This window comes from Phodopus roborovskii, unplaced genomic scaffold, assembly GCF_943737965.1.
Source record: "Phodopus roborovskii unplaced genomic scaffold, PHOROB, whole genome shotgun sequence".
Classification (NCBI taxonomy): Eukaryota; Metazoa; Chordata; class Mammalia; order Rodentia; family Cricetidae; genus Phodopus; species Phodopus roborovskii.
Genome location: NW_026126433.1, coordinates 49,357,013 through 49,375,523, shown reverse-complemented (window position 1 = coordinate 49,375,523; position 18,511 = coordinate 49,357,013). Strand labels below are relative to the sequence as shown.

The 18,511-nt window shown below is 48.8% G+C and overlaps 1 protein-coding gene across 2 annotated transcripts in view; it reads left to right on the top strand.

Annotated features, from left to right (window-relative positions):
• Positions 1-859: 859 nt before the first annotated feature.
• The window catches only part of Coq8a (coenzyme Q8A), a 29,608-nt gene continuing 11,956 nt past the window's right edge, over positions 860-18,511 (top strand). The window contains exons 1-3 of one of the 2 annotated variants that reach the window (XM_051186430.1): positions 860-1,013; positions 15,225-15,410; positions 18,091-18,504. In XM_051186430.1, coding sequence (XP_051042387.1) covers positions 15,234-15,410; positions 18,091-18,504 — 591 coding nt within the window. In that variant the 5' untranslated portion in view covers positions 860-1,013; positions 15,225-15,233. Of the gene's footprint in view, positions 1,014-15,224; positions 15,411-18,087; positions 18,505-18,511 lie in introns of both variants that reach the window. The other variant, XM_051186429.1, reaches the window with a different exon arrangement.

The window sequence follows — 18,511 nt, the reverse complement described above, 5'->3', positions numbered from 1 at the left end:
CAGCAGGGTAATTAGCCACAAGCTGAACAGGCACAGGGTGTTTATAGGGCTTCTTAGGGGCAGAGTTTTTACAGGAAGATTCCCAGGTGGGGATTGGTCAGATTTCAATCCCTGAGCTCGGATTGGCTACATCTCGTGCTCAGGAATCTGTTTGTTTTCTGCTCAAGGTCAGGGACAGATTTGGCTCTGGTTTCAGGGTCAAATTGTTTCTTTCGCTGGTCCTTTCGGCTCTAATTTTAGGGTCAGGGTGTATTTCTTTAACTGGTTCTGATTCCAGGGACAAAGTGTGTTATTTTGGCACTGGTTTCAGGGTCAGTGTGCATTTTAGTTCTGGTTGCAGGGCCAAAGTGTATTTGTTTGGCTCTGCTCAGGGTGTTTTTTTGGCTGGCCCCTTTTCCCAACAGTGCCTGGAACAAGCAAGCACAATTAGTTTAAAGACAGCTGGAAGGGGTGGGACGTTGGTGTCAGCGACATCGCTTTCCGAGGAACCTGGAAAGACCTTGCCCCATGGCAACAAAACGGCTCTGGTCCTTTGTGGTCCCACCTGAACCTCTGAGGCTTTCCCGCCAAGGCCTCTAGGAGGATAAACTAGTGTCACTATTGAGGTGACCCGAACGTGGTTACCCTGTGAACAAGTGCCAATCACCATCAGAACGCAAGCGTGCAACAGCAGCATGGCTTTCCCAACCCGGGAGAAAGGGCAGCAAACAGGCGGAGAAAGGGCCTATGCCCTCTAGGGCGGCCTCTCATTGGCTGCTGTCGTCCCACCCTCAGTCTCTATTGGCTGCGGGCCGCGCACGCGTGCCAGGCACGCTCCCACTGCGTCCTGTGGCATTGGGGCAGTCAACGGCGGCGCAGCCAATGGGAGGGTCCGGAGGCGGGGCCAGCGGAGCGGGGCTTGCGCACGCGGGCCAGAAGGTAAACAGATTCGGAGCGTGTGCGGGGTGCTCGCACTGCTGCAGCGCGTGGAGGCGTTGCGTAGCTGACGGAGGAGCCTGCCTTCCTGCAGCCGGGTAAGGCTGCCGGCCGGCTGCTACCCTCAGCACCCCGGGGTCCGTTCCTACATGTCCAAGTGACAGCTGGCCCCGAGGTTGCGAGTTTTCCCTTGCAGCCGGGGCGCGTCAGGGCCAGGCTGGGGCGCAGCCGTTTCTGTCCCGGGTCTGGCTCAGCGATCGGAGGGCCGCGCTTGGAGCCGTGGGTTACAGGAGGCACCCGGAGACCGCTTGCCCGGCCTCTGCGTAGTTCACGCACGTGGTTCCCTTTCTCGTAATGATGTTTCTCTGAACTCCCAGACCGTCGCAGTGTGCATCGTGCTTTGCAGTTGGTGTCAGAACTACAAAGTCTGTGCCCCAGACAGCTCTTGGGTTTCACAGCCAGATCTAGGGTGAAGTCGAGGAAGGCGTCCTTTCCATGTTCCTTTTCTTCGCTTTTTGCTCCTTCCTCTTTGTTTTTCCAGACACTGGTCACGCGAGCCGTTTGGACTGAATTCCCTCCTTCTCTTGCAGAGAGGCTGTCACATCACTCAGCCAAGTCCACAGTTCTAAGTGTGACGGGGATAGAAAATGCTGTAGGGGCAGGTGTGGGTGCTGGGGCTTCCTGAAGGGGCAGAGGCTGTGTGCAGACTCCCAGTTTGGGTTGGGTTTGCAGCTGGATAGAAAATTGCTTCATGCGCTCTTGGGCTTGTTATCTGTGGGACGGGACTCTGGAGCTGGGGGTGCCTGGCCGACCACTTTGCCCGAGGACTTGGACTAGTGACTATGTCAGCCTTCTAGTTATGTTGTGGATAGTGGGTCATGCTGGCAGGAAAGCTGTTGGGAAACGGAGCGAAGAAGGCCCTTCTGAGAAGAGGCTAGAGGAATTTGTTGTCTCACAACGGCAGCCTCCATAAGACTCCGAGGGTAGCTTTGGATTGGATATTTAACCTTGCAAATAATGAAGACAGCCGAATTGTCATTTTTGTACCACAAGACTCAAAGGAAAAGTTAAGCAGGCGGATCTGGGTGTTCTCTCTGGGACAGTGAATCACTCGAGACAGAGCCTCCCAACTCCAGACTATTGACATTTTGGGTCCATAATTGTTTACTGTGCCCAGCTTGTCTTGTGCCTTGTAGGGTGTGTAGCAGAATTCCTGGCTTGTATCTGCTAAACAAATAGCGATCCCCCACCCCACCAATTGTGACGATTGAAAATGTCCCCAGACATTGTCAAATACCACTGAAGAGCAAATTGGATTGAGAATTACGTAGGCAAGATTCCAGACAGGGTCATCCTATGCTGCCAGCAACCTTTCTGCAACCTGCCCACAAGTAGTTGAGAAATTTAGGGCAGTGCTGTGTCCAGGCTGTAAACAAATGGTGGAAGACGTGAGGATGGGGCTTAAAGGAGAAAGCAGGATGGTCAGGGTGGTACAGGAACAACCTTCCAGAGGAGGGGTGGAAGCAGAAACACCCCGCATTTGTGCTGGAATGCATGTGATTGGGTAGATTGAAAGTAAAAAGATGTGGAAAACTGGTCGTTTCCATCCCCAGGAACATTGGGAGGCTTGGTGGGAAAGCACAGGAAACCAGCATAGGTTGGTCCTTCAGTGGTGAGCAAATACGTGGCATCCATCTTCTTTGTTTGGACATCCGCTTGTCTTGTAATGTGGAAGGAGAGCATGCCTGTGTCTTCAGGGAGTGTCTGGCTGCACACCACAATACATGCTTGCACATGTATACAGGTGTTCTGATGCAGTGTGTACATATGTAGGCTGTGTAGAATTCATTTGTAGTTGATCAGTGTCAGAAACCGTGCCCCATTTGTTTTTGTGCAGAGGAAGAGGCTTTGCCTTTGAGTCTACAAATTTGCTTTTAGTGTAACATAGAATTTAGGTGCTGAACTTAAGTCCTAAAATGATGGCTATTCAGAAAAGATGAAAGATAGTGTACTGGATAGATGCATTGGGAAAGAAAAATATCTTAAACCTCCACTGTGAATTTGCGTTTCTTAATTGATCCTGTGGGCATGTGTCAGGATTCCATAGCGAGAGGGACACTCCAACTCAGAGGTTTCTGGGGTGCCTTTTGTTATCCACAGAAAGGTGTCTGGAAGGGCAGTCACTTCCTCCTTAAAGAGAGGGTTATTAATGGGAAACTCAGCACTTGGCAAGATAATTTTCCATTAAGAGCCACTGACACTGAGTCATTATCTTTGTCAGTTGAAACCAGAGCTGTGTACAAAATTAGACAGGAATATTTAAAGAGTTGTCTCAGTCTGACAACTGGAAATAATTCTAACATTACTATTAACAGTCCAGAACTGGGGAAAACCAGTGGAAAAGGAGGTTGTGGGGGGAGTTCAGAGGTCCTGTTTCTTCTGTCACTGCACATGTGATAGGAATGGCAGTGAAGGGGAGGTGGCTTTGAGGCCAGGGTGACCCGAGTCACAAGTGGTGGGATCAGAGGGACCATAGCACCGAATATACGCAGGTAGGATATCAGGTCAGAGTTCTAGATGGGGAAGTTGTGTAATGGTGTCGTTACTGAAAATAGAGGTCATAGGAGCAGGGAGACCTCATCTGGGGGAAGGTGATAAAATGTTAGTGTCAGACAAATGGGTGTCAAGTGCCATTGCAATGACTTCTTCCCATCCTTTTTATTAAGATATAATTTGTTTGCACTAAATTCACCCTTTTTTTTCATACAGTTGAAAAAAAAAATCACTTAACCATGGCCACAGTCAAAAGTTAGAATAATTCCATCATGCTTCAAAGTTCCGTTGTGTGTCTTGTAGTTGATTGTAGTGCTGGGATGGATGTATAGAATGGATGTGGGAAACTTGGCTCAGAGAGCCTCCCTGGCCTGAGAATGGGGAGGCCTTGCCTAGCCCTTGGAGAGGAGGAAGAAGCCCAGAAGACAGTTCCCAGTGGGGAGGCAGGAAGGGCTAGGGCCTGCTTGAGTTGGCTGAGCTGTGGGGGGGGGGGGGGTGGAACAGGTGAAGAGAGGCTGAGGGGTGAGGCCCACCAGCGGGGAGACTTGTAGGGATGTGTGAGGCCCACAGGAAGTGGACAGTAGTGGAGGGGGTGGGTTGTTGAGTCCCACTGGTTTGCTCTTCAGGTGTCACAGAGGGGCAGCGGGAGACAGAGTCTGCAGGGAGGCTGGGTGTAAATTGTGGGGTTGAAAGAAAAGGCTTTTGTAAAAGGAGCCAGCTGAAAGAGAAGAGAGGAGGGTCTGAGATGAGGGACCAAGAATTTGAGGGTGTTCATACATGATTGCTCGTGTTCTAGGGTAGAAGGAGCAAAGAGGTCTGTTACAGAGGGAGTGTCTCCTGGGCTAAGTATGGGAGGCATGGGTTATCCTATGAGGACACCACTGTAGAAAGAAGAAAGAGCTCTCTCCCTCTCTCTCTCTGTCTCTCTGTGTGTGAAAGACACAGAGACACACACACACAGAGAAACAGAAAGAGACAGGAAAAACAGAGAGATAGAGACAGAAACAGAGAGAGGCACACACACACACACAGGGACAGACAGACAGACAGACAGAGAGACAGAGTTTACAGCAGAGAGGTTTCTCTACTTTCTAACTGTACCTCACTGGGTTTCCCCTGAGGTACATACAGGCTTTCTGTTTGCACCTTCATGAAGACAGCTTGGTGCTGCTCCTCCCCCATTCTTGTCTAGATGGGTCTTTCCTAATTTTTTTTTTAAAGCAATTTTCTCTCCAGACCTGGTTAAAATCTGAAAGGGCCCCTTCAGAAAGAGCTCTGTGTGGCTCCTTGTCACCCTTCCGTACTCCAAGGGTAAATAGTACTGTCTTGATTTACACACGGGGAAATGGGGGCACACTGTCCCTGAGGTCACATGTAGGTGGTGTCCAAGCTGCAGCTAGAAATCCATTTGTGCTGTCAGTCTGTCTGTCAGCCTGTAGTCTGTTTTGTGTGCTGTCCAGGAAGTAGAGGACCGGCTGGATGATATGTTCCGGAATCTGTTCACATAAATGCCAGGTGTTTGTCTCCAGTGCTGGCAAGGAGGAGGGAGGCAGAACAAATTGCGGTTCGATTGCAGGTGGTTACCATTTGACAGTGATTATGAACATCTCAGTTCTTAGAGAAACTGAAGAGCAGCTTGGTGGTTCTTGCTCCGAAAAGTGTTGGTAGCCAACACTGGGCATTGCTGTGGCTAGGTTTGTTGTTACATCCTTCTCTTCTGGCCTAGAATGTCCTTTTAATATCCAGGCCAGACTTGCTTCCTGAGCCACAGCTGCCTGCTGCCTTCTTCCCTCCAATCCCCTCTTATAGACAGGAATTGGGCAAATAGAGGAAGGCATGTGTGTCTGCAGACTTGCCAAGTCAGCCTGACCCCTGTAAAAACTGCCTTTGAATGGGGCCGCCGCCAAGCTTGTGTCTGTATGTGCTAGGGGCTAAGGGAGGCGAAGCACATAGAGACCATTCTCTTGTGTTCTGCGCTGGTTGCAGGACTCTGTGGGTGTTTCTGCCCAGTGTGTTTCCAGCTGGCTGTCAGGATGCTGAGACATCTCTCCCAGGGAGTGCCTCATACCACATCGATAAATATCCTACCCTGGTGAAGACCTGCCTGCCCTCTCCCAGCACTGCCTGTTTCCCTGACTTGGAAGTGAAAAGGAATTATCAGTCATATCTGTGGTCTTTTTGTTTTCACTACCAGGGTACCTGCTTAGTCATAATGTTAATAATCACACAAGCGAATGGTTTTAGGTGCCCAGTGCATACTCTAAATATCCACATATGTTCATGTGAGAGATCTAATGTATTCCTCTCAAGTGCAGATGAGGAAGCAGGCTCAAAACCAAGCAGAGCCACCGTTCAGGTCGGTGACGAATCACCACCTGAACCAAATACTTTTTAAATGCATTTTTTTTTGATAGGATTTTGCTATGTAGTTCAAGCAGGTCTCAAACTCATGATCCTCCTGCTTGGGCCTCCGGATTAGTATTGAATTATTTTTGGTATCAGGGCTGCATCTGGCTGGGGCTCATGGGGAGCAGCTCTGAGGACTGTCTTCTTGTCTAGGGCAGGCTGACTAGCCAGTGTGACTCTCTAGAGTTTGACTGTTCCATAGTCAAGAGGGGCTTTGTGTGAGGGCTCGGGGGAGGAGCAGTGTGTACACCCCCCATCTGCTGCCTGTCTACCTGCATGTGTCTTCCTGCTAGCACCCCTGGGCTCTAAGATTGTCCTCAGTGCCTGCATGGCAGGAACTGGTTAGAGAATCTAGGGATGTTTAGGAATGAGCATTGTGAGGAGGCAGACTTATAAGAACTCACACTGTAGGCTGACAATGGTTTTTCTGTGTACGGCGAGGAGGAAAGGAATGCAGGTGGTTAATAGTTGTGGCTGGAGAGGAGCTATACAGGGAGTTGGCATCCGACATCCCCACCTCCTCCCAGTCCTGAACATGCACGGGTTACCTTCCTCTACATAATACAGTAAAAGGTAGTCCCCAGCCCCTGGATATGGGCCAGGTTCATTTCTGAACATCAGGAGATGAGCTTGGCAGGGTGGGAATCCTTGTCCAGGTACCACCCTCATGGCCTGTTAGAATACACTTCTGGTGACCTCTCTCCATGTCTTGGAAGTATTGGAGTCTACAGTTCAACTTTATTTATAAAAATAGATAGTGGTGTTATCTAACAAGCTAGGCTCAGCCAATAAGCCAATTTAAAGAGCAAAGTAATAGTAAAAACTGGAAAAGGAGATTCTTCACTGAGGCCACATTAAGAAGTGATCCAGTGATACCCTGCCTGCTGATCCATTGCTGGGGTCCTAACATGAAGGTAGAATTTAAATGGAAGGCAAGAAGTATGTATTCTTGAGCTGTCCTGGTTAAGGTCTGGTTCTGCCCATCACTGACTGGCCACAGTCTAGGATCCACACTCCTGCAATAAGGGCTGACAAATTCCAGATAATCTTTAAAAGAAAAGTTTCTGCGGTGGCTGACTTCTTTTTAGCCACTTTCTTTTCTTGATGTGAAATACCTGGGAGAATTGTAAATCATTGGAGTTCATTGTTTTCACAGTCGTTATAGCTGTAGTGGTGGGCACAACTGCCTCTTTTAGAGTATCCTTATTTCTTCCAGGCATCCTGGTTACAGGCATGCTGGTAAGGCTAGATATGGCCCCACAGTCTTGGTTTGCTTCTACCCCCTCCCCAGACATGAAGGACACTAGTCATGCATGCCTTTCATGATGAGAAAATATGCTCACAGCACTCGTTATTTGATTCTAAGTTAGGAAGTCTAGGGGCTTTGTGTGTAGTCAGCACTCACTAACTGTTTCTGCCTTTTGATGAAGGGGCCAGTGGGGAGGCAGAGCCTGTGCCAAGTGATTTTCTCACCACCATTCTGAGAAGCGTAGTTGAACCTTATTCCCTAAGGTAAGATGCCTACAGGCTATGTGCCTGGCAGCCAGTTAGGGGCCAGTGTCTTCTGAACACCAAGGGCTCAGAGAGGTGTTATTTATAGCCTTTTTGATCTGTCCTATGACCTACTGTCCATTCTACCCTGGGCAGGCATTAGAGGGATATGGAATAGTTTTTTGAAAATACATATCTGTGTGTTTACTTAAAACGGTTTTTCAACAATATATTTAAAGTTTTTGGTTTTTTTTAAACATAGATTTAATATTATTCAAATACTACATGTTCTCTATAGAAAATTGTAGGAAACATAAATAAATTTCAGAAGAATCTTAACAACCCATTACCAAGAGGAAAAACCTCATGCTTTTAAAATATTCTGTGATGACATTTTTTTTCCTCCGTGGGAACATGCAATACACTCTTATTTGTCAACAAATGTTTTTTTTTTTTTTAAGTGCCATTTAAATTGTCACATCATCCCTGATTGTTTTTGTCAACTTGACATAAATCTAGACTTATCTGGGAATCTTAACTGAGAAAATGCCCCCATGGGATTAACCTGTTCTGGTATTGCTTTGGTTGCTAATTGATGGAGGATCCAGTTCACTGAGCACAGTGCCTGGGCAGGTGGTCCTTCTGCTTTGTATAAGAAATCAGGCTGAGCAGGATATGAGGAGCTATCCAGGAAACAGAATCCCTCCTTGGCCTCTGCTTCAGTTCCTGACCCAGCTTCCTTCTCTACTTGGCTTTCCCTCAGTGATGGGCTGTGATTGGATGTACAAGCCAAGTAAACCCTTTCCTCCCCAAGTTGCCAGCCATGGTTTCTTGAACACAGCAGTAGAACATAACTAGGATGCTTGTCTAACACATTTCCAATAGTGCTATGACTCCCATTCCTAGAGCTGAATCACCTCACAGCCACTTTGAAGAAATATAGTTCGAGAGATTTGGGTAGGATTTTTGGGTCATTATCAGACAGAATGGCTGGGGCTGGGGGTGGGGATGGGGGAAGGGGACAGACTTTCTGGTGTGGGTCCATGGGTGGGGTATAGGGGCCTGTGGAAGCAGAGGAAGACAAACACAGCAGAGACCTGGCTGGGTCGTGAAGCCTCCTGTTGCTTGCTGATGGGAGGGCCATCTCTTCCATTGTTTTCCCTTTTCTAGTATCTAGTATTAAGTTGCCTTTGAAAGCTGTAGCACTTTGAGACATTGTTTGCCCCACTGAACAAGGTGTATGACCAAAGTTCCTTGATGTGTGATTTCTAAAAGTGTAGGCAAAAGACAAATTCAGTCCTTAGTATTCGTGGATTTTGGTTCTAAAGTTTGTTTACTCTAATGCATTCCTACTTCTGAGTCCCTGGAGGAAGCACTCATTTAGTTTTCCCTTTTTGTCAGAAAAGGAAAATATTTAGGGTATAATGGGACCTTTCAGTTCCCATGGTGAGTTGAAATTGACATGTTCATGCCCAGAGAAAAAGTTCTTCACTGAAAAGAACGTAAGATCACTTCATTACCCCATGGGACCTCCCAGAGGTCTTTAGTGGTCCTTGATGGAGAATGTTTGCAATGACAGTCTTGAGAGTTCTTGGTGGTTGGCTGTGAGAGTCATTTTTTAAGGTTTGGAAGGAATCATGGGAAAAGATTGACAACTGAAGGTTTTTGCGTAGTGGCAAAGGCAGGCTTTGGGAGACAAAAGCAGGTGGAAACTTGAGAAATGTCTCTCTGTGGGGGCTTCCTGCTTAGCTTGGGATGCTAGTCACCCCTGTTCCTTTTCCTTCTTTTCTGGAAGGGCTAGGGCTCTCAAGGTTGGCAGCATCATTGGCACGCAACACCTTGCTGGAAACAGAAGCCCCTGGTTTGGCCACATAAGCCCTCAGTTACTTCTGTTTCAGATCAGTCTCAAAGAGCTTTTGAAACTTTTGATTAACATTTGTGGGTCAAAGCTGTGAGCAGGTTTGAGCCAATTTTGCAAATGCCAGGCTTTCTGAAGCTTTAGAGGGACTAGCTAAATTCTTTTCTGCTTGATTCTGGAGGGACAGGAGGGTGTGCAGAAAAATAGAAGTGTTCCTTGTCCTGTGATTAACAGCCTCCAGTGAGATAGTTACTAGACAGATTCAGAGGGCATGGTCATGGTTGCAGTGGTATGCAGGGTACAGGAATCTGGACAGATGCCACTGAGGAGGGTGGTGATGCCTTCAAGAGGTCCCCCATGAAGTTCAGCCTGCTGGGACACAGTCAGTGGAGGGAACATATGAAGCCTAAGGCTGGCAAGGCTGAGGAGAGAGGGCTAGGCCAGGAGGGCTCTTTCTGCATCTTAGGGATCTCAGACAAGCCATGAGGTGTGGGAATACTTTGACAGGACATTAAAAAAAAAAAAGAAAGGAAGGAAGGAAGAAAGAAAGGAAAGAAAGAAAGAAAGAAAGAAAGAAAGAAAGAAAGAAAGAAAGAAAGAAAGGAACTGCTCTGCCTGGAAGCCTAGGAGTACATGGGCAGGCCAAAGTGAGGGTGTGGCTGTTATGTGGGGCTAGTGTTTCAAGGTTGATTTTAGACATGCCAAGCTTGAAGTGCCCGAGGGACCCTGAGGGTGTATGTGCACTAGTAGACTCGTGCCTGTTTGGAGGAGGCTTCTCAGGACTTCCTTTGTGGTTTGCTGTTTAGGTTCTTGTCCCAGCCATTCCAAGTCTTTAGTGGCCGTGATAGGGAGGAGCCAGAGGAAAGTGGACCCTGGCTTTGAGAGGTGTGAATACCATAGCTTTTCTGGCTTGGGAGCTGGTCTATGATGCCCATCTTCATACACCTCCCTCAGCTTGCTCTCTCAGCCCATGAGAACAGTGCCAGGTTGGTATGCTGTGGCTATGAAGGGAGTGCATATGGCCACCTTCCTGCCCCACAGGACTTCCTTCCCCACCTGGGTCCCCAGTGGTGAGGACTTGATGCTTTTGTTAGTTTTGTGCTTATGGGGAATCGCTTACTGTGTTCATCACTTCTTTAAAAAGGGTGCTACTCTGGTATGTATTATGTTCGCCAGGGCTGCATCTCTTGGCCTGTTTCTCAGTCCTAGAGACTTTATTTGAAGACCCCCCAACCCCCAGTTGCCCAGACAACTTCCAGCTGGGGGGGGGTTGACTGTAGGAGGTGGCTCTGGAAGGTTTTTAGGAAGATTGGTAAATGATGGTCCACAGGAAAACCTCTCAGAGCTTGGGATACTTGGCCCTGGGCTACCCATGCCTCCTTCTCGGTCTCTCTGTCCCAGGTGGAAGGAAGGCTTTCATTCATTGCACATCTGTCTTTTTTGAGAGTGCCTTTATTTACTTTCCTGTTAGAAATTTAACAGATTAAGGCCAGAGGAGGCATGTAAGAAACTGATTTGGCATCTCTAGTAAATAATTTTAAAAATGGTGGGGGTGGGGTGGGGGAGAAACTGAGTCACCCAGTTGGTGGTGGCATGACTGGGGCCCATGTCTAGACTCTGAGGGTCGTATTTTCCACTTAGGTAGGTACCTCCTTTGTGTTTACTGCCAATGCTTCCTTGGTGTTGGTGTTTGCATGCTGTTGTGCTATGGGCATATGGCTAGGACACATTGACTCGGGGTCTGCAGGACAAGCCAGGTCAATGGGAGATGTGAGTGAGGGATGTTAGCATGGTCCCTCACTAGTGTGCTCTCCACGTGTGATGTCTATCCTCTCACACAACTTTTCCTGCTTGTTACTGGATCTTTTGTTCCCTTCAGAGGAGTGTGTTTACTTAGGAACAGGGTTCCCACACCAGCAGGGTGCTGTGTCAGGGCTGGTGTAGGGTAGGGAGGGTTGTGGGGCTGATAGTCCCACGAGCACTCTGATCCCAGTACGTGGAATCGTGGTGCTGATGTGGTTCTTGTGTGTGGAAAGGGTTCCCGGGCTTTTGGTGAAACTGGTGTGAATTGTGATGTGAATGCCTCCTCGCTGAGTGCCTGGCATGGTTGGATTATAGGTCACCTTGGGACTGTGCTGAATTAAAAGTAGGGTCTTTAAGGCTCCAGAAGGGAACCCAGAAATGCTGTGGAGACTTTCCTTCTGCTATCTCTTGCTCTTTCACCTCTGCCCTGATCCTTGGAGGCAGGGACTCCCTACAGAAGGCTGCCCTGTTGATAAGGGTGTGAACAGTTGGTTCACTTTGTACCTCGAGGGAGGCCCAGCACAACCCCTGCGATAGGTAAATAATGTTTACCCAAGGGGGTGGCCATGGGTCAGCCACAGTGGTTTTGAAATCTACATCTCATAAACAGTAGGCTGTGTTTATTAGCAGTAACTGCTGATTCGAGGAGACAGGATTTACCACACAGTGCCCAGAAATCTATAATGGACCTTCTTTCCTTTCAGATGACTCTGGGGTACAGTACGTAGAACAGGAATTGACACCATTTTGGAATCTGATGTATAACTGTTGAGACTCATTATTCTTAAGCATTTTCTTTTGTTATGTGTGTGTGTGGTGCTGATCGAAGCTAGAGAGGATGTCAAATCCTCTGGAGCTCCAGTTACATACAGGTGCTGTGAGGCATCCCTCATGGTGTTGGAAACTGAACTCTGGTCCTCTGGAAGAACAGCACTCTAACTGCTGAGACAGCTTTTCAGCCCTTTAATTTACTTATCTTTCAAAGGTGTATTTTACTTTTATTAGTGTGTGTGTATGTGTCTATGTATGTATGTATGTATGTATGCATGCATGCCACATGCACACAGGTGTCCACTGAGGCCAGAGGAAGGTGTGGAGTTCCTGGAGCTAGAGTCACAGGAGGTTGGGAAGCAGGAGGTTGAGAAGCTGGATGACATGGGTGCAGGAAAGTGGACTCAGGACCTCTGGAAGAGCAGCAAGTACTCTTAACTGCTGAGTCATCTCCAGTCCGATTTACATATTTTAAAAGATGACTTATTTGCAGTTTGAAAGTAGGATCTGTGAACTAAAAAGGTTTGGAATATACTGAAAAAGGTAATTATTACTCATAGTTCCCAATGCAGGAACTTACCCTTTTCAGTTTATTTACTTAACGTTTTCCCTCACGAGTAGGGTTTTTGTTGTTGTTGTTTTTTTTTTTTTTTTGCATCCTTGTAAGAAGGTGTAGCTTTATCTTGCAGTGGACTCGTCGTATTCAGGAAACTGGGTAGTCAGTGCTGGACCTGATATGATTTGTAAAATTTAAAATCTTTGTCAGTGCAGTGGGACAGGTGGGCTGAAATGGCTCTAAGCCACTCACCAGCTTTATTCTTGTGGAATTTATTGTGCGGTATAGTAACTTAAATGGAAATTTCAGGCAGAATTAGTGTTAAGCCTAAAATCAAAGTCTGAATGAAGTAGGTCTAGGTGGATATTCTGGTTTAATGTGAGGTAATAGGCAAGGTAAGGTTTTGTAGCGACTGGGGTCATGGTCTGTGGGGGATTTGTGTCCTGCCTTTCTCTGTATGATTTAAAGATGATCTATAGTAAGGCTTGATTTTGGGATCCCTCAGGCATATCAGATGGCCCTGGGTCATAGACAGGAGTGTGTTTCTGGTGCAGATCTCCTTCAAAATCCATCACCTTCTCCAGGTTCTCCAGGACCCTGATGGGTGCTTCTACCTCTAGCCTTCAGGGTAGTGAACAAGATGTGTCAGTGTGTGTTGAGGGTGGTGGCTGTGAGTTAAGAGCTGCTAACAGGCCTGTTTGAGCTCCAGTTGGATGCTGTCTTACCAGTCCTAGATGTTTGGTTTGTGGGGTTTGGTTGTGATTTTATTACCATGAAATCAAGAGGAGTGCAGAGCAGAAACTTAGGGTGTGACTTGGAACCAGGCAATGTAGTGAATGGTCATTTTCTCCAGCCTCCTGGCTTACACTGCAGGAGATTAACCTGTGACTGAGCAGTGCATTGCCCTAAGTCAGAGACGGGGGTCTGAGGAGGCACAGAGCAGGCCAGGGCTGAGTGGTAAACCCCACCCCCTACTACCCTATGCCCCTCCTCACCCCACCCCACAGACCACTGTGGAGTTGCTGGGTGACTTTGGCTACTTAGTTCCCTTCTCTGACTCTGCTTTTTTACTGACAGACTTGGCCATGAATTGTTTATAAATATTAAGAGATGTGTAGAAGGGGCTGGAGAAGTAGCTCAGTGGTTAAGGGTATTGACTTCTCTTCCAGAGGACCTGTGTTCAATTCCCAGCACTCACATGGCAGCTAACAACTATCTGTAACTCCAAGATCTGACACGCTCACACAGACGTACCTGCAGGCAAAACAGCAATGCACATAAAATAAAAGTAAATAAATTAAAAAAAAGAAGAGGTGTGTAGAAATGCAATTTCCCATGTGTGCTAGCTGCTAGCATTGCCCAAGGGCACATTACAAACACATCCTCATAGTGGCCAGCCTGTTTGTTAGTGGGTTTCTGTTACTATAACAATTATCTTTTTAAGGTTTTTTTTTTAGTTGTGTGTGTTTGTGAGTGTGTATGTGTCCATGTGTATGTGTGGTGTGTGCACGTGTGAGGCGGTGCTGGCAGAGGCCAGAGGCATCACTGTCCTGGAACTGTGCTTTCGGGCAGCTGTATGTCACTTGCTATGGGTGCTGGGAACTGAACTCTGGATCTCTGTGAGAGTAGTAAGTACTCTTAACCCCTGCACCCCCCTCCCCACCCCCAGGCAAATGCCTTGGAATCCTTGGAGTAAGTAGGGTCTGACATGGTCGGATGTCCGCACATTCTGGCTAGGACCCTTGTTGGTGCGCCTGTGCGCCCCTCTCCCTCTGCTTCTCCCAGTTAACATAGTGAAAAGGTGGGATACAGGCGCCCCTGCCTGCCCCACTCGTCTGCTGTGTGTGTCAGGGTTTCTGCTCAGCCCATGCCTTATGGAACTCTCTGTCTGAAGTGCCATGCACACTCCTCTTAGGAGGTTCTGGCTTTCTTGTCCCTGAGACTTAAAGCAGACTCGTGTCCTTTGCTTACTGGCCGACCCAGCTCTGCTGCCTGCCTTGGTCATCCTGCTCCTTGGAGAGGCCAGTGGGATCTCTGGATCTTCTGGTTGGTTTTTTTTTTTTTGTTGTTGTTGTTGTTTTGTTTTTGTTTTTAAAGCTTCCAGCATGCTAACGGGACTTACCTGAGTCCGTAACCATGCCTCAGGGTAGTTAATGACCAACTAGGCCAGGCCCTAACTACTAACACTGTGAATGCTGGATCTCAGCATCTCTGACCCTGACCTACATTAAGAAACACTTTCTGCTATGGCTGGTAGACAGAAAAGGGAGCAAGGAGACACAGAGTGGAGGCAGGCAGGCAGCAGGCCTCCACAGTGCTGTGTGGATCTTTCTGTTCTCAGTGCTGGATTGCAGCGGGCAAGCCCTGGCTGACCTGTGGGTCACGGAGGTCCTCTCATTTTCTCAGGCTGTGGGTGACTGCCCTACGCTTCGCTGGGCAGTACCCCAATGGTTTGAAAGAGGCAGGCGCCCCCAGCAGTTGAGGCCTGGAGAGGCGCCACTGTCATGAGTGGACCCCTGCGCTCTGCAGGGAACTGTGGGGGAGGGCACCTGTGCTTCGTCACACCCTTTTGGTCCAGAGGAAAGAGCACAGGACTAGGAGCTGGTACTCATGCTGAGACCTGGCTCTGCCACAGCCCTTTGACTGCGGTTTTCAGGGGTGCTTTTGAGGCCCAGGTGGGGAAATGCATGCACAGTGGTAAGTGCCTGGACCCTGTTCCTCTCCTTCTCTTCAGTTCACCTCGATCAAAAGGGAAGATGAGTGGATAAAGCAAAGCAACAGTTTTGCCTTCTGCTCAGAGTCTGATGGGGACCTGGTCAGTGTGTGAGAGATGTGGTAAGCCTTTTCCTAATTTAGCCTCTTTTCTTCCAGCCCTGACGGATGGCTGCTATGTTGGGGGATGCCATCATGGTGGCCAAAGGCCTTGCCAAGCTGACCCAGGCAGCTGTGGAAACCCACCTGCAGAACTTGGGCCTTGGTGGGGAGCTCATCTTGGCGGCCAGGGCCCTGCAGTCTACCGCTGTGGAGCAGATCAGCATGGTCTTTGGGAAGGTGCAGGTGAGAGGCCCGTTCCAACAATGGTGTGGGTGCTGGTAGGAAGAGAGCTAGACTTGGAGCTCCTAATGGGACTGGGGAATGCCAGGACACAGACACCTGACAGCTTGTCTTGTTGTAGACAGCACTGGAGAGCACAGTGGCTGGTGTTTCCTGTGTCATTTTAGGAGAGAATCTGGCTGGTGTACTAGAGTACCAGACTAGGAAGCTTAAATCATAGTTGCTTACTTGCCACAGTTCTGGAGGCTCTAGTAGATAAGGGCTGATTTCCTGGTTTCCTGGCTCTGTTCTCATGATGCAATCACCTTCCATGTACTCGGTTGCTATAGGTTAGGTTTCAGACATGTAGTACACAGCAGGGCTCATGCATAGATCAGCCTGGCTCAACTTCAGCCTTTGAAGACCCCTCCTGTAGGCAAGACTTGCTGAGCCTCAGCCAAGCCCCATTTGCTATTTGCTGAAGGTGCTCCCTTCCAGGGTGGCAGCTGTCATGGCCTTAATGATAGATTTTTCCCTCCTGGTTGGGGCAAAGGTTACCTTTGTGCCAAGGTCCAACCTCAGCACCTTGTATCAAGGGGTGTTTTTCAGCCAAAGCAGTGTCCAAATAGACCCACTTGTAGAGGTAGGTGTGGGGTGTGTGTGTGTGTGTGTGTGTGTGTCTGTGTGTGTGTTGTGTTTTTGCAGAGATTGCCCTGTTTATTTACTGTCCTGTACCATGTCCTGCTATCATGTTAGGGTAGGTCAGGCTCCCCTGTGAGGGCACTGTTACTGTAACAGAAGTCCACAGACTTGGAGGCTTAAGCAAGTGCTTTTCTCCTCAGAGTTTTGAATGAAGATCTCATGCTTCTCTGGGTATGAAGCTGTCCCTGTCCCCAGCCTCAGCTCAGTTTTAGGTCCAGGATTCCTGGCCCTTCCCTCCTATGTTAGGGTGACACAGTATTCCTTACCCTGCAGATGCCTTTCATTTTTAGAAGTCTTTATACCTTTTATACTTGAGGTCCTTTAATGCTGATGGGGCAGGTGTGTATGCTTATTCCTGTTTCCCAGGCTGAGGTTGATGCAGGTCATTAAGTGATAGGGCAGGAACCCTTGTCATTTCCTAGTTTTGACTCCTAGCTCCTGTCCTCCTGGTGCTGAGGTGAGTGGTGGCAGTCCTGCTGGGGGTTGTTCCTGTAGGAAAGACTGGAAGGTGAGCCTGCTCCAGTGCTCTGGGTCACTCCAAAGTAAGGCTGCATGCTGGACCGGCCTCCTCTGCCGGTGTGTGAGCTGCCTCCTCTCACTCCTGCAGGACATCCTCCTGTCTCCTGGTCCCACCATTCCTTTGTGTATCCAGAGTCTATACAGGAGGGTCACCTTCCCTTAGTCACCAGAGACAGGAGATGGATTAACCCACTGCCATGGAGGAGGACCCCATTCCCTCCTTCATACTTGGGTTTGGGGTTCCTTTCCTCACCCTTGATGTCTGTGGGATCTGATTGCTCTGGAAACCAGTGCTGCCCAGGTCCTTATTCACACATTAGTTCATCAGGTATGAACAGAGGCTGGGGTCCTTTCAGGCACCAGTGTCCTTTGTTGCCTGTAGGGTTCCCCAGCTACTTTAATAGCAGCTACACAAGACTAAGTGGTTATCATGGGAGTTGTGGGACAGGAGGGGCTCTGCTCCAGACTCTTCATACCAGGCCTTCCCTGGCTATATGAGAAGAACCCAGAACTTCTCCCAGTGTGGCTTTGGACCCCTGCTCTGCTGTTGCCTTCTGGCCTTTTCCAGTCACATCAGCTGTCAGTCTTAGTTTCCTGTTATGAGGTGTGCCCACTACCATGGGAGAGCAAGGCTTATTCTTTAGTCCTCAGAGCATCTCAGGTAGCTGAGTGAGGGGGCCCCAGGACTCTTACTGTTGCTGTGTGACATGTGGATGGCACATAGGCCATGGCATTTACTCAGTTTTCATTTGAACCAGAAACCTGGCCATATGCCTCTCTCTCTCTCTCTCTCTCTCTCTCTCTCTCTCTCTCTCTCTCTCTCTCTCTCTTTAGGACACAGTGTTGTGTAATTATAGCCTTTACTAGCAGTTTCTGGGCCCTTGGCTGTAACTCTGTCACCATCTGACAGTGGGAGCCCTATTTTCAGAAGTCACTGAGAAGAGTTTGGAACGTGTTCAAGTTCATTCAAGGTTAAAAATCAGAACGAGTCTCTGAATTTACCCTGAATTTGAAGTTTGAACCTATAACTTACAAAGGAAACAAGGGATGCTCTCCATGTCTCAGATTCACAAGGATAGCCAGGCTCTGACCACCTGTGGCAAGAACCTCTTAGCTGCATACCTGGACTGATGGGGGTCTGGCTGCCACAGAACTCTTACACTTCTGCAAGCTTTTCTCGCCTTTTGTACTGGCTTCTCGCCTCAAAGCCCCACGGGCTGGGCTCTGTGTTGTCCCTAGTGAGTGAGGAACTCGTTGCTAGAGTGGAGTGCATCTTCCCCGGCTGTGCTTGGGTGCCCAGTGGTGTGTGTAGCTGTCTGCTAAGATCCCAGCACTGTTCTGGAAGAAGCACACTGCAGCTATCTGCTGCCTCCTAGGTTGTGAAGGGGGCTTCCACAGGGGTCTTCGGCAGTCACATGCAGTACCCTCACCAGGGGGAGTCCCAGACAGTCCTGCTGCTCTCACCGGCCTTTGTTTTCCACAGGGTCAAGATAAGCATGAAGATTTGTATGCCACTGAGAACTTCGAAGATCTGGAAGCTGAGGTTCAGTTCTCAACACCACAGGCAGCTGGAGCCTCCCTGGATTTCTCTGCAGCCTCTTCCCGGGATCAGTCTCTGTCTTCCTCCCTGGATCATGCCCACAGTGAAGGCCCAGCTCCTACCTACGTTTCCGGTGGACCCTTCAGAGAAGCTGGGCTGTCGGGACAGGCCGCCTCCCCTATGGGCAGAGTCAATGGGAGGCTCTTTGTAGATACCAGAGACTTGTTCTTGGCCAATGGCATCCAGCGAAGATTCTTCCACCAGGACCAATCCCCTGTGGGGGGCCTCACAGCTGAAGACATTGAGAAGGCCAGGCAGGCCAAGGCTCGCCCTGAGAGCAAGCCACATAAGCAGATGGTGGGTC